General features: G+C 41.2%; 1 protein-coding gene across 1 annotated transcript in view; it reads right to left on the bottom strand.

The window, feature by feature from the left end:
• The window catches only part of PODN (podocan), a 34,652-nt gene that overhangs the window by 16,601 nt on the left and 3,583 nt on the right, over positions 1-14,468 (bottom strand). The window contains exons 2-6 of the mRNA XM_070745879.1: positions 12,950-13,215; positions 10,356-10,449; positions 8,671-8,735; positions 1,113-1,222; positions 620-776 (exon numbers count right to left, since the gene is read on the bottom strand). Coding sequence (XP_070601980.1) covers positions 620-776; positions 1,113-1,222; positions 8,671-8,735; positions 10,356-10,449; positions 12,950-13,213 — 690 coding nt within the window. The 5' untranslated portion in view covers positions 13,214-13,215. The remainder of the gene's footprint in view (positions 1-619; positions 777-1,112; positions 1,223-8,670; positions 8,736-10,355; positions 10,450-12,949; positions 13,216-14,468) is intronic.

Below are 14,468 nucleotides of genomic sequence, written 5' to 3'. Positions count from 1 at the left end.
CCTCTTCTCTCACTCACTCACTTTGTAGCCGGTGCCTTTCCTTCACTGTGGTGACTCATCAGTTTGGCTGAAGCCAAGCCATGGTGAAGTGCCCCATTTTGCCTTTCCATGTCCAGATGCTCCAGGAGGCAACCTTGCACCAGGTATATGGGAGGTAGCGCGAGGGAGTCACCACAGCGAAGTGGTTTATTCCCTCTCCAAGCACTCAGAGAAAGGAAAATGCTGGGCAGCCTAGAGTGAAGGGAGTGATTCTTTTTTCTAGGTGCTGGCAGAGGTTTATTCCCTCTCCAAGCGCCCAGAGAAAGAAAAATGCTTCGTTGGCTCTGGACTGCCAAAGCCTTCTTAAGCGCCACCAAAATGCTCCTCTGGCAGCCCAGAAAAGCCCAAGATGGCCTTCATGCTGCTCTCAAATTTCCTGGGAAATTTTTCCAGTTTCAGGTTCTTAAATAGAAAATGGTTCTTAAGAAGAGGCAAAAATACCCTTGAACACCTGGTTCTTATCTAGAAAAGTTCTTTAGTAGAGGCGTTCTTAAGTAGAGGTACCACTGTATTGAATAATTCAAAAGAATAAGCTTTATAAAGACTGAGGTTCTGACATGCAATGGAACTGATATTTTACCTTAAGGTGTAGCTTGTACAATGCTCGTGGTAGATTCTTCGGAACGTATTTTAAGAAGTTGCTGGACATGATCAAAATTTCCACATTGTCAGAACCGTTGAACATGTTTTCTGGTAGTCCGGCATCATCAAGCTTATTGTTGTGAAGGTAGACTGACCTAAAAGAAGACAAAAGATGGGTCATTGCGGAAGAGGAGGCAGAGGGAGACAAGGTTAGGAATCAAGCCTTTACTACTTGATTGCTATCTCACAAAGTTTTCTGAAAATGAGGACTCTCTTATATCCAGAGGTGGGGCTGCTAAGGTGGGACGGTGACTCGCCCCCCGTGGCTCTGAGTGCTAGCGGAGTCCAGCACAATTCTGCTACTGAGCTGTACAAGTAGCAGAATTGGGTGCAGAGACACAGGTGCACCGATATTTCAGCTCATTTTTTTGCATCTGTGCAGTTTTTTGCATCTCCTTCTTCCCCAACCCACCCACCTCCTCTTTTTTTACCTCAGGTTTGGTTTTTGTCCAAAAGTGAGATCATAAATTTTGGTGAGATTATTGGCAGCAAAATCCACACTGATCAAAGTCTGTGGAAGGAACTTTGGAGCCATTGTGAGCTGGAAAAGGAAAGACAAGGCCAGAGAAGGAAGTAATTGTCAGAGATATAAAGGCTACAAGCACACTCATCCTTGAGTTTTCCTCAGAACATTAAATGGCTATTTGTTCCAGTGAGGAAAGGTATTATGACAGATACCATAAAGTTGATTCAGATTTCTCAGGATCAAGGACTTCTACCTTCCTCTCTAATAATAATAAATACCAGTGTGGAATGAATGCATTTAAGTTTTCACTTGGAAAGCCATGTTTATTGGATTCAACAACATATATAAAAGACGTACAGATTGAGGGAACAAATATATTTTGCACAGTTTGTGTGTCGTTCCAGAAATAGTTCAATCTTCTTTCTTGGGCAAGTCTCAACAAAACCAAGAGCTCGGGAACAAATCCTCCTAAACATTAATTCCACAATTCCCAGCAGAATGTAATATAAATAAGCCAATTTTTTTTTTTTTGCAAAATACTGTTTTTCTATTTACCTTTGAGAACCACAGAGATGCTTCTGACTCTGTTGTAACCCTGTGAAGATGTAATGGGGAAACTATGATGACTATTTAACATTTATTTTGGGCCAGTTGTGCACTGAACGTTGGATGGGGGGGACAAAAATGATAAAAGAACAGGGTCCAATTCCTGGCCATTTAGGTCATTAAGTTCAAAACTCAATTTTGGAATCCAAATTAATTGGTTTTACTTATTAATAGTTTTTTTCCCTATGTAGTAGATCAATGGCTTGATAATCAGTGTTCTAGAAATTTATGAATTGCGTGTTTGCTTCGTAAAATGGAAGAAAGATTATTTTTGAAATATTTTTATCATGTTTGTTTTATTTTTATGCATATTTTTTCTTTGTGTAGTCTTTGTCATGATCAGGGCCCTACATGACATAATATTCTAAATTGTGGAGAGCAGAATTGTAATCAATGTAATGACTTTAACAATATAAATCTGCTTAGTCATGGTGATTCTACGGATTGTAATGTACAGTAATACCTCGTCTTACGTACTTAATTGGTTGTGGAAGTAGGTTAGTAAGGCAAAAAGTTCGTAAGATGAAACATTGTTTCCCATAGGAAACAATGTAAAAGCGATTAATGCGTGCAAAGGGGAAAAAAATCGCAAAATGGCGCTCTGCTGGCCGGCGCCGCCCAGCTGTCATCTTTTAAAACAGCCGGGGGGCTTCTCGGCGTTCTCCTGAATGCCGAACCCGGAGCGCCGTTTTTGCAATTGACGGTGGTGTTTTCAGCCAATCTGGAGGCTGGAAAGGAGGTGGGGAATCCCAATAGGGAATTCCATGGGCGGAGCTTTGACGTCACAAAGACGTCCTTCTTGCCTCCAGGTAGTAAAAATTTTGGTAGCCCATCACTGTGTATAGTATTACTAGAGAGATAACTAAAATGTAAATAGTTAGTGTAGTTTTGCTATGAAAGAAGTAAGTATTTTCTTAAGAAACTCTGCAGTACTTGTCTTCAATTATCTTCAAGACTACGGTTCCTGATATCTTGGTCTGAGTCTGACTGGCTAGCTGCTTTGGCTATCTGGGTGGGCTAGCTTCTGCAAAACGCTACTCCAACAGTCTTGGGTAGTTTCATTTTGCTTTGTTTTTATATTTCCTCTCTCTATTTTTCTTGCTTCAGACTTTGTATTTGAATAAAAATTAAGAAAAATATACAAACTGTAAGAGATGCAAGAAAAGGCATGGGGGGGGCCCACTACAATCGAGTCATGTGGACTAAGAGGTTCTTTCCACATTATCATCCAAGTTATTCATGAAAAAGTTGAAAAGCACTACTTATAAATATCCTTATTTCCTACTGCTACATTTTCTTTGACACGTCTAAAGTTCCTGATGTATCTTTTTAAATTTAATCTAAATGTTTTTATTTTACTGTGACACTTAAATGCACATTCTTAAAAAGCTTTATTTGTGGTTTTATAACCAAGGCTAGAGATATAATGATTCACTGGGGATGGCAATAACTCCAACTTTTCCCTGCTGTTTTGTTGGAGATGAATTTCAGCAAAAGCCTTAAAATATATTTCAGTCTTTTAGTTCTGAGTAGGTAACGCCATGTTTTTGTGTGTCTCTGACATTTCATCAAATTCTCTTTTGAATAGGTTTGCTTTTATTATTTGGACACAGGTTATTTTTTGCAGCACCAGCGGCACCAGGAAAGACCAATGATAGCTATTCTATCTCATAGGAAAAAAACAAATTGGACACAAAAGTTCTGGAATATTAGTCATAGCCTGGCTTGGATTTAGTTTTTATGAAGCTCTCTTCACTGCCAAAAGTGTTACATGGAAAATCGTTGTAAATGAAGGAAAGGACACGATGTTACTGGATAAGCAGTTTGGTACAGCAACTCAACAATAACAGTGCACATTGTCTGAAAAAATTAAATTGCTGAACTTTCTCTTTATATGAGGACGGCTATCCAAATCCTTAATTCTCAGCTACCAGCAAATACTATGGAGCAGCGGGGTTTCGAAAGAGTTGTGGAAACTTTCGTAACTGAACTCCAAAATTAAGAATGTCCCCTTCACTTATCACTGAGTTGTTTACTGACCAGGCCAGTACATAAACAAATTAAATGATATTAATAAATAAAACAAAACCCTTGGGCTAGAATAAGGAGCTTTGGCCAATGCAGAGCTCTAATGGAGGCTGGCAGGAAATTAGCTAGTGCAGAAGGAAAAAAAATATTTACTGTATATATTCATTAAGCAAGTGATGACACAAGAACTTAGCGATAATGATAGAAAATTAAAGAACATTAGAAACAGAATAACCAGATTTTAGGTCCTGGGTTTTCAATGTGATGCTCGTTTTTTCCGCATTATTGTAATTAAATATTGTCTCTTCATAGAACGACTTTGATGGAGATACCCTAGCCCAGTGTTTCCCAACCTTTTTTGAGCCGCGGCACATTATTCATATTTTCAAAATCCTGGGGAACACTGAACGGGGGGGTGGGGGGTGGCTAAAGAAAAGTTTTGACAAAAAAAAATCTTCCTCCATTTCGCTCTATTTCTCCCTCACTCTTTCTCTCTCTCTCTTCCTTCCTTCCCTTCTTTCTCTCTCTCCATCCCTCTTTCTTTCTTCCTCTCTTTTTTGCTCTCTTTCTCTCTCCCTCCTTCCCTCCCTATATGTCTTTCTCTCTCCCTTGCTCTCTCTGCCTCTCTTGCTGTCTCTCTTTCATTCTCTCTCTCTCTCTCTCTCTTTCTTTCTTTCTTTCTTTCTCTCTTTCTCTCTCTCTCTGTCTCTCTTTCTCTGTCTCTCTTTCTCTCTCTCTTGCTAGCTCTCTTTCTCTCTCTTTCTCTTTCTCTGTCTCTCTCTCTCTGCCTCTCTTGCTATGTCTCTCTTGCTCTCTCTCTCTCTCTGCCTCTCTTGCTTTGTCTCTCTTGCTCTGTCTCTCTTTCTCTCTCTTCCTTTCTTCTCTGCGGAGGCCAGCGAAGGTTTTTCTTATTTTAAATGTTCCGGGTGGCAGGGGGATGCGGAGCCCGCACGCACACACCCCCGACATTCCAAATTCTGCCTCAGCTGTGAGAAGAACGCCTGCCCCGCCTGTCCTGCAGCCCTTTCGCTGACAGCCTGGGACAAAAGCGCTCCGTGAAGGGACTGCAAGAGGGGCCGGGCGGGCATTAGCAGCCGGATGAGGAGGACGAGAAGCCGCTGCAGCCACCCCCAATCCCCCCCCCTTCCCTGGGTGCCTTCCAAAGGCCCCTGGAAAAATGCAGGAGGTAGCAACAAGGCGCGAGGACAAGCAGGCAGCTTGGCGGAGGGGAAGCGCTGAGGGGCTCTCCTCCTTCCCCACCCCTGCGCTTCTCTCCCGCCTTGGCTTTTGCTTTGCCCACAGATTTCCCCGCAGTTCAAAAGGAGGCAAGAGGTGGCCTGGATGAAATTGCGGGGAAATCATGGGGCGAAGCGAAAGCCAGGGCGGGAGAGAAGCGCGGGGGTGGGGAAGGAGGAGAGCCCCTCAGCGCTTCCCCTCCGCCAAGCTGCCTGCTTGTCCTCGCGCCTCGTTGCTACCTCATGCTGCTCCCACCATGGCTGCGCGCGGTTCCGGTGCCCCTGGCTGAAGGTCGTCCTGTGGCTGGTCTTGGGCTTTACGGTGGCTTCCTGGTTCCCTCTCCTCCCTCCGCCTGTGTCTACCGCCAGCGCCTCATTCCTCGGAGCTGCCGCTTCCTTCCAGGCAGCCCAGCCACGCTGCCGTAGAAAGTGCAGAGGTTATTGCCGCCACCTCTGCCTCCACTCAGGGAGCCACCGTGGTTGAGCTGAGGGAGAGGAAAAGGCGCGGTGACCACGGTGGCTCCCTGAGTGGAGGCAGAAGCGGTGGCAATAACCTCTGTGCTTTCTACGGCAGCGTGGCTGAGCTGGACGGAGGGAAGCGGCAGCTCCCACTCGAGGAACTCACGGCAACGGGCGACGGCTTGGTGGGAGGCGACGGCGGGAGACACAGGCGGTGGGAGGAGAGGGAACCAGGAAGCGACTGTGAAGCCCAAGACCATCCACAGGACGACACTCAGGCAGGGGCGCCGGCAGGGGCGCCGGCAGCGCCCCGCCCAGCTTGAGCTTCTCGCGGCACACCTGGCCATGTCTCGCGGCACACTACTGTGCCGCGGCACACCGGTTGGGAAACGCTGCCCTAGCCATATGCTGATCTAAGATCAAATTATATGATTCAAATATCACTGTTTGTATATAACTTCATTTCCCAGACATTTAAAAAAAGGCAATACTTTACAATTGCTATTTTTATTTGTTTTTAATGTTTATATAAAGGAGTTTTCTTTAATTAGGTTTGTAATTTGACTAATTTGGCAATATTTGGTAATATTATTTGGTTTATTCTTTCCCCCTTGAATAAGTCACTAGAAGGTTTCTTTTCATGTTGTTTTTTAAGGGATTTTTTATTAATAGGCACTAATTATTTTAAAAGGTTATTGATTATATGTGAAAATTGACATGGAAAAGATGTGGAAATTTTTAAAAAATATTTCAGCCTAATTTTCATGAGGTACTGAAAAATAGCTTAAAAGGGGTATTAGCTTTTTTGCTTATTTGTATAACTTGTGAAAATTGAGAAGCTATTGTTATCCAGATGTCAAAAGTAAAGGAGGCAGTATTGGACTTGTAGACTGTAACTTTTTGAAATTGACCTATTGTAAGCAACTTGTTGATGTTGGTATGTTTTTTACTGTATTGTGATTGGAGAGAAAAATAAAAAAATTCTTTGCTACAAAAAGAAAGGCAATAGTTTTATCTCTTGAAATTCCCCAGAGAGTCTTCTGGCTCCTTTTCACTGGATGCTTTGAGCAGAGGCTAAATAGCCATCTGCTGGAAATGCTTTTAATCAGATTGAAGACTGACAGCAGAAAAAGACCTCATGGTCCATCTAGTCTGCCCTTATACTATTTCCTGTATTTTATCTTACAATGGATATATGTTTATCCCAGGCATGTTTAAATTCAGTTACTGTGGATTTACCAACCACGTCTGCTGGAAGTTTGTTCCAAGGATCTACTACTCTTTCAGTGAAATAATATTTTCTCATGTTGCCTTTGATCATTCCCCCAACTAACTTCAGATTGTGTCCCCTTGTTATTGTGTTCACTTTCCTATTAAAAACACTTCCCTCCTGAACCTTATTTAACCCTTTAACATATTTAAATGTTTCGATCATGTCCCCCCTTTTCCTTCTGTCCTTCAGACTATACAGATTGAGTTCATTAAGTCTTTCCTGATACATTTTATGCTTAAGACCTTCACCATTCTTGTAGCCCATCTTTGGACCCGTTCAATTTTGTCAATATCTTTTTGTAGGTGAGGTCTCCAGAACTGAACACAGTATTCCAAATGTGGTCTCACCAGCGCTCTATATAAGGGGATCACAATTTCCCTCTTCCTGCTTGTTATACCTCTAGCTATGCAGCCAAGCATCCTACTTGCTTTCCCTACTGCCCGACCACACTGCTCACCCATTCTTGCAGTCCAGAAGGGGTTGGATTTAAATGTCCAAATGGGCCTGGGGATTATTTCTATGATGCTATAAAATTGAAGGAATATTTTGTTGTCAAGGAACTCAGCAACACAAATTATATTCCAAAAGTGCAACAATTGTTTGATGATTATATTTGAATCAGAGGAGGGATTCAGCAGTTGACCAGTTCTTGAGAATTGGTAGTGGAAATTTTGAGTAGTTTGGAGAATTGGTAAATACCACCTCTGACTGGCCCCGCCCAAAGGTGTGTTCTAACTTACCTCACTTCCTCCCATGCCGCATGGCTGCGCCTCATGGGCGCACATGCTTCACGTTCACACACGTGTGCAGTGCCAAAAAAAATTAAAAATTCCCCCCAAAGGCGAAACCAAGATGGCAACACATAAATTACAGTTTCTGTGCATGCTCAGAAGAAGAAAAAAACCAGGAAAAAAAATCCCAAAACAACAAAAAACTTTTTTAAAAAAATTCCAAAAAAAGATGGCAGCATCCACGGACCATCTCCGACTGAACTGGCTCTATGATGTCATCGTGACATCACCAGTGGGTTGCTACTGGTTCAAGGGAACCGGTCCGAACTGGGAGGAACCCACTTCTGGCCCCACCCCCATCTATTTTCTGTTTCCCGAGTCCCAGGTGATCAGGAGGAAATGGGAATTTTGCAGTAACCTTCGCCTGCAGTGGGGAGAGAATGGAATTTTACAGTATCTTCCCCCTACCACCCCTACCAAGCCACACCCACCAAGACATACCGCACCCACAGAACCGATAGTTTAAAAAAAATTAATCCCACTACTGATTTGAATTCGCAATTTAAATACCTAACATTTCAATATTTGATCTAATTTGATCTAACCCATTCTTTAATTATCTTCTAATTCATTTATATACTGTATATAATAAATTCATGAATATCCTCAAATACAGGAAGAACAATATTAAATACAATGACCTTTCCTTTGAAAGGTAATATAAATTCCATCTCAATGTCACATAGAGTCCATTTAAAGAAAAGTGAAGGTTTTAATAGAAATAAAATATTTGCCTTTTATCATATCCTCATGAGTTTAGTCTATTAGAAGAAAAATCTGCAACTGATATGGTTCCTATAGGGGAAAGTGCATACATTTTTACTGATAATATATAAAAAAGTGGCTGTGTTTATGTTTCATTATGCAAATGTGTATCATATAACCCTTAAATCTCTGCATATTATAATTTTCATAGCATTGTTATGTTGCCATTGTTGCCTAGCTTTCATCTAACTACTGCTGTAGTTTCCCTTAATTTGTCAAACTTCAAACCCACAAAGTTTTACCTCCCAATGTATTATATCCCAGTTTACTTTCTTTTATTCTAGCTGGGGAATATAGGAGTCACAGGGCTATATGTTGGAGGACACCAAGTTGAGAGAAATAGCAACTCTTGAAACATTTGCTAACCTGGTTATTTGCAAGGTACAGGTAATTCAAATTCTCCAGCTGGTCAAATGTATTCTCTGGAAGCCCTTAAAAGAATATGGATACAGTATTTTGACAATTAGTAAACCACTATTGTAACCACTGCAATGTTTAACTCATAAAATATTTTATGCGTGTTCTAATATTGGTTGCTGCTGGTGCTATTTGAAAACTTCCCAAAATACAGATTCACATTTTTTAAAAGGTGATTTTAATTACCGGTTTATATACTTTGAGATCATCCAAGCAGATACTCCTGGCACATTGACTATTTTGAACATCAAATTCCTGCTTCAATAAATATTGGTGAGTTGTGTAGAACTATAGACCTGTAATGGCACAGGTGGCACGCAAAGACATATCTGAGGCCATGTGAGACATTGCCATATGTCAGCTCCAGTGCGCATTTGTGTGCTGGCCAGCTGATTTTCGGCCTTGGGGAAAGCCGTTTTCACCTTCCCCAGGCTTTAGGAAGCTTCCCTGAAGCCTCCGGAGTACAAAAAATTGTCCAAAGGGGAAAACAGAAGTTTGTTTTTCCAAGTTTCCGGTTTGCCCATTGGGCCATTTTTTGCACTTTGGAGTCTTCAAGGAAGCCTGAAGGTGAAAAATAGCCCAAGGAGATCAGGTGCATGCGTGGGGACGGGCATATGTGTAGTGTGGAGTGTGTGTGGGGGGGTTGTTGTGTGCTGGCACATGCATGTGTGTGCTATTTATGGCACACAAGAAGAAAAAGGTTCGCCATCACTCCCATAAACTAATATCCTATAGACCAGTGTTTCCCAACCTTGGCAACTTGAAGATATCTGGACTTCAACTCCCAGAATCCCCCAGCCAGCATTCGCTGGCTGGGGGATTCTGGGAGTTGAAATCCAGATATCTTCAAGTTGTCATGGTTAGGAAACGCTGCTATAGACTAATATCCATGCAGCATCCCCATGGTTATATGATTGCAATGAGTGCTTGGCAGCTGATGTGCCATTATGATAGTTGCAGCATCATATGGACACAGTATTGACATTTGCAATATTCATAACAAGCAAGCAAATTCAATGGAGAAGCCAGAAGGAAATCACAAGTCGTGGTCATGTGACATTACATTTGATGACCTGCAGTGATTTGCTTAACCACTGCAGCCAGAACTGGCAAATCAAGCTGGCACAGTCACATGACATCACACTTAGCAACCATACTGCTTAGCAACAGTGTTCCTGGTCCCTATTGTGGTTAGTAAGTGAAGACCACATGTACATCCAAATGGTTCAAATAGTAGAGTTTGTTACAGATTAAGAACAGAGGATTATTATCCTTTTAAAGGCAATCTAGATTAAAGATAAAAGCAGGCTGAGAATCTTAAACAGATACTGTCTTCCCAATGCTTATGAGATGTTTTTTTATTTAAACCACAAAATTTTCTTCCAATTTTTCATCTCTACAGAAATGATTCTTTTGCTAATTCTGTGCCAAGAGTGATGGGTTTTTTCCCCTCTTTTAATCCCTTAAAATGCATCCATCAAACTGATAGTTCAGACTACTGTAAGCTCCTCGGGAACATCATCAATTGCCAGGGGGGGGGGAAATAGGGCCAGGATATGAAATATGGCCTTTTCCCCCCTTTAATATTGTCTTTTCTGGCTATTATATTTACTATTTTGGATTTTTCAGCTTACCTTTGGATGTGAGTCTGTTGTTTTGTAAATTTAATGTTTCTAGCCAGGGAAGACGTGCAAGCTGTTCTGGAATGATTGTTTCTATCTGATTGTTCTAAAAGAAAAGATACATTAAAAATAAAATATATTAGCCGAAAGCATTTGATTCTTTAATTGCACAAGTTTATTTATTTATTTATTTTATTCAATTTTTATGCCCCCCTTCTCCTTAGACTCAGGGCGGCTTACAACATGTTAGCAATAGCACTTTCTAACAGAGCCAGTATATTGCCCACACAATCCGAAGGATGGAAGGCTGAGTCAACCTTGAGCCGGTGATGAGATTTGAACCGCTGACCTGCAGATCTAGCAGTCAGCTTTAGTGGCCTGCAGTACTGCACTCTACCTGCTGCGCCACCTTTTGAAATAACAGGATCACCTGACTGGCAAAGAGACTGCTCTTGAATGTGCTTATTGCAATAATGCAAGTAGTTTTCAACTTACAATTTTTTTAGGGACTGTTCAAAGTTACAATGGCACTGAAAAAAAGTGATGACCAGGGATGGGCTGATACAGGTTTACCTGGGTTCAGGAGAAGCTAATGTTATGGTCAGTTTGTAGAGCCACAAAATCCTATCTCTGTCTTGCCCCGCCCACCCCATCCCTCCCACCTTGCCCTGCCCCTCCCAGGAGTCCCCACACAGTCTGTTTTGGATGCAAGATAAGTGCAGGGCCTGCGCGGAGGGTCAAGGAGAGGAAAAAATGGGCCACCAAGAAGTTCTAGAAAGCTGGAAATGGGCCTATTTCCCACCTTCGGAGCGCCTCCCAAGGGAGGCCATTTTCACCCTCGCAGAGGCTCAAGGAAAGTCTCTAGAGCCTGAAGAAGGCGAAAACACACACACCTCACACCATAGTTCATGAGGCTGACTAGGCCATGTTCACCATGGCCAAACCTACCCAGCAACCGGGCAGAGAACCCATTCCTGAAATTTTTGAAGCCTACTCCTGCTTACCACTGGTTTTCACATTTACAACCATTGCAGCATCTTCATAATCATCTACCTAATAATAAAAAATTTGGCTGCTTGGCAATTGGGGTGTATTTATGATAGTTGCACTGTCTTGGGGTCTGTGATCACCATTTGTAACCTTCCCAGCCAACTTCCGACAAGCAATGTCAATAAGTGGAAGAAGCCAGATTCACTTAATAACCACAATTCACTAACAATTGCAGTGATTAGCTTAACAAATGTGGCAGAAAGGGTCATAAAGTGGGGCAAAACTCACTTAACAACTGCTTTGCTTATTGAAAATTTCTAGTTCATTGTGGTGGTAAGTCGAATTCCTCATAGAGGGGCGACATATAAATCCAATAAATAAATAAGTATGTTCAATTTTGGCTGTGTCTATAGTAGGCCTATTAAAACAGGGCCAGGACTGAAAGAATTACTCTAAATCCATTCAAAAGCTTAGGCATAACTATTAATTATATTGCTATTGTTGTTATTCCTAGTGATTTGCAGCACGTTGGATAGGAAAGTTTTAAAATGCTTTGGAGTATGTGGGGGTAAAATACAACACCAATTTGCAGTTCCTTAACTCTGAATTTTTCCCCAGGATTGGGCAAGTGTTCTTTCACCCCAACTTTTTGTGTAAATGATACAAAAACAACAAGTATCTTAGATCAAAGTGCACTTTGCCAGGTAAATAATAATAATAATAATAATAATAATAATAATAATAATAATAATTTATTAGATTTACATGCCGCCCCTCTCCGAAGACTCGGTAGATTTTTGATCAACTTACAATCGCAATAGAGCCCAAGATTTATGTTGCTAAGACAAACATTTGTTAAGTGAGTTTGCTTAACATTGTACAACTTTTCTTCCCACAGTTGTTAAGTGAATCACCATAGTTGCTAAATTAGTCAAATCGTTGTTAAGTGAATCTGGCTTCCTCATTGACTTTGCTTGTCAAAAGGTCGCAAAAGGGAATCCCATGACCCCGGGACACTGCAATGGTCATAAATATGAGTCAATTGCTAAGCATATGAATTTTAATCACATGACCATGAACATGCTACAAAGGTTGTAAGTAAGAAAACTAGTCATGAGTCGCTTTTTTCAGTGCTATTGTAATTGAGAACGGTAACCAAACTAAACAAACTGCTGTAAGTTTGTTTAGAATTACACTAATTTCAGCTACTCCTCTTTAGCCACTGCCTAATTAAAGTGACCTGTAATGTCTGCCAATAAAGACACCGTAAAGCCAAGTGCAGTAACGATAACATGCAAGTGAAATGGACACAACATGACCAATCCAAGTTATGACACTGATGGAAAAGTCACTTTGTGATCAGTCCTTGCATTTACAAACTTCAGAAGATAAAGCAAATAAAAGCTGAAGTAAGATCGTAAGCATAATCCTGATTTCTGTTAGCAACTGAATTGCTGGTTCCAACTGTGGTCACTAAACAAGGATTATATCTACCTCTTTCCCACTAATCAGTTTTAAAAATTCAGTTGCAAGCTTTGCAGTGAAAAAATATTATATGATGACTAGGGGGCTTGCCTCACCAAAAAGTTATCAATCCTTGTTTAGTCTTCCTATACCTGTAAGGAAAGGTGGCTTGTCATTTCTGGGACACCCATGGGGAATTCTTTCAGTGAAAATCCACCGCAATCCACAATTCCTTCTGAGGTGCAGGAGCATTTTTTCGGACAATCTGGAACCAAGGAAGTATCTTGATAATTGAGTAGCTCAGGGGAATGTTCTGGGAACTCGTTGCTGTCTTCGTTGTTCTGGCCTTGAATCCTGCTGGAGTTAAGTATCAATGGCCACAGCACCGGAAACAGGAATAGGAACTTCAGGTACATTTCTACTGAAAGCAAGGACAATGTATTGGAGATTGCTGCTACTTATTTTTTATGAATAGGCACAATCTTCTATAATGGCAAAACATAACACACACACAAAAACCCAGAAAAACAAGTGAGTGATGACTTTCTTACCTGGTATGCTTTTAATAATCACTATTGAAGCTTTTCAAATTTGATTGATTGATAATTAATTCTCTGTCTTTCTTCCAGGAGCTGTTCCCATTTTCCTATAACAACATTCCTGTGAGGTGGGGTAGCAAAGAGACTAATTGTCCCAAAGTCACCAATGAGTTTTGATGGAGGAAGGTGGACTTGCAACAGTGTCAGCAACACCAAGCCCCACAACATTTTTACCATTCTAAGTACACCTTGGCAGCCATTTTCCAAGTGGGCAAGCATTCAATCACTACCATTGTGGCAACCAGAATGCCCATAATGGGATTTCTACTGTTTGTTTGTTTGTTTGTTTGTTTGTTTATTTAGTCCAATACACAATGAGAGTTTTAGTGGGATACACACACACACACACACACACACACACACACAGCAAAATACATGATGAAGGTTATAGAGGAGATACTCATAGTAAAATATATCTATGAAAGAATAGAAAAGAAGATATAGTAATAGAACATATCAATGAAAGAATAGAAGAAGAGATATAGGAATAGAAGAAAGGTATAGGAGATATAGGAGAGCAATAGGACAGGGGACAGAAGGCACTCTAGTGCACTTGTACTCGCCCCTTACTGACCTCTTAGGAATCTGGATAGGTCAACCATAGATAATCTAAGGGTAAAGTGTTGGGGGTTTGGGGATGACACTATGGAGTCCGGTAATGAGTTCCATGCTTCGACAACTCGGTTACTGAAGTCATATTTTTTACAGTCAAGTTTTGAGCGGTTAATATTAAGTTTAAATCTGTTGTGTGCTCTTGTGTTGTTGTGGCTGAAGCTGAAGTAGTCGTCGACAGGCAGGATATGCTCTTGTGGGCAATACTTAGATCTTGTTTAAGGCGTCTTAGTTCTAGGCTTTCTAGGCCCAGGATTGAAAGTCTAGTCTCGTAGAATATTCTGTTTCGAGTGAAGGAATGAAAGGCTCTTCTGGTGAAGTATCTTTGGACATTTTCAAGGGTATACTATACCCACACAACCACTGTTTACTTATTTCATTCTAAAAAGTAAAGGTTTCTCAGTCTTGTCCAAACTTTAGGGCACAGTACTCATCTCTGTTTCTTGGTGATGGGAGCCAG

Source organism: Erythrolamprus reginae, chromosome 3 (assembly GCF_031021105.1).
Source record: "Erythrolamprus reginae isolate rEryReg1 chromosome 3, rEryReg1.hap1, whole genome shotgun sequence".
Classification (NCBI taxonomy): domain Eukaryota; kingdom Metazoa; phylum Chordata; class Lepidosauria; order Squamata; family Dipsadidae; genus Erythrolamprus; species Erythrolamprus reginae.
Note: the sequence above shows the minus strand (reverse complement) of the source record. Positions and strands in the feature narration are given on the sequence as shown.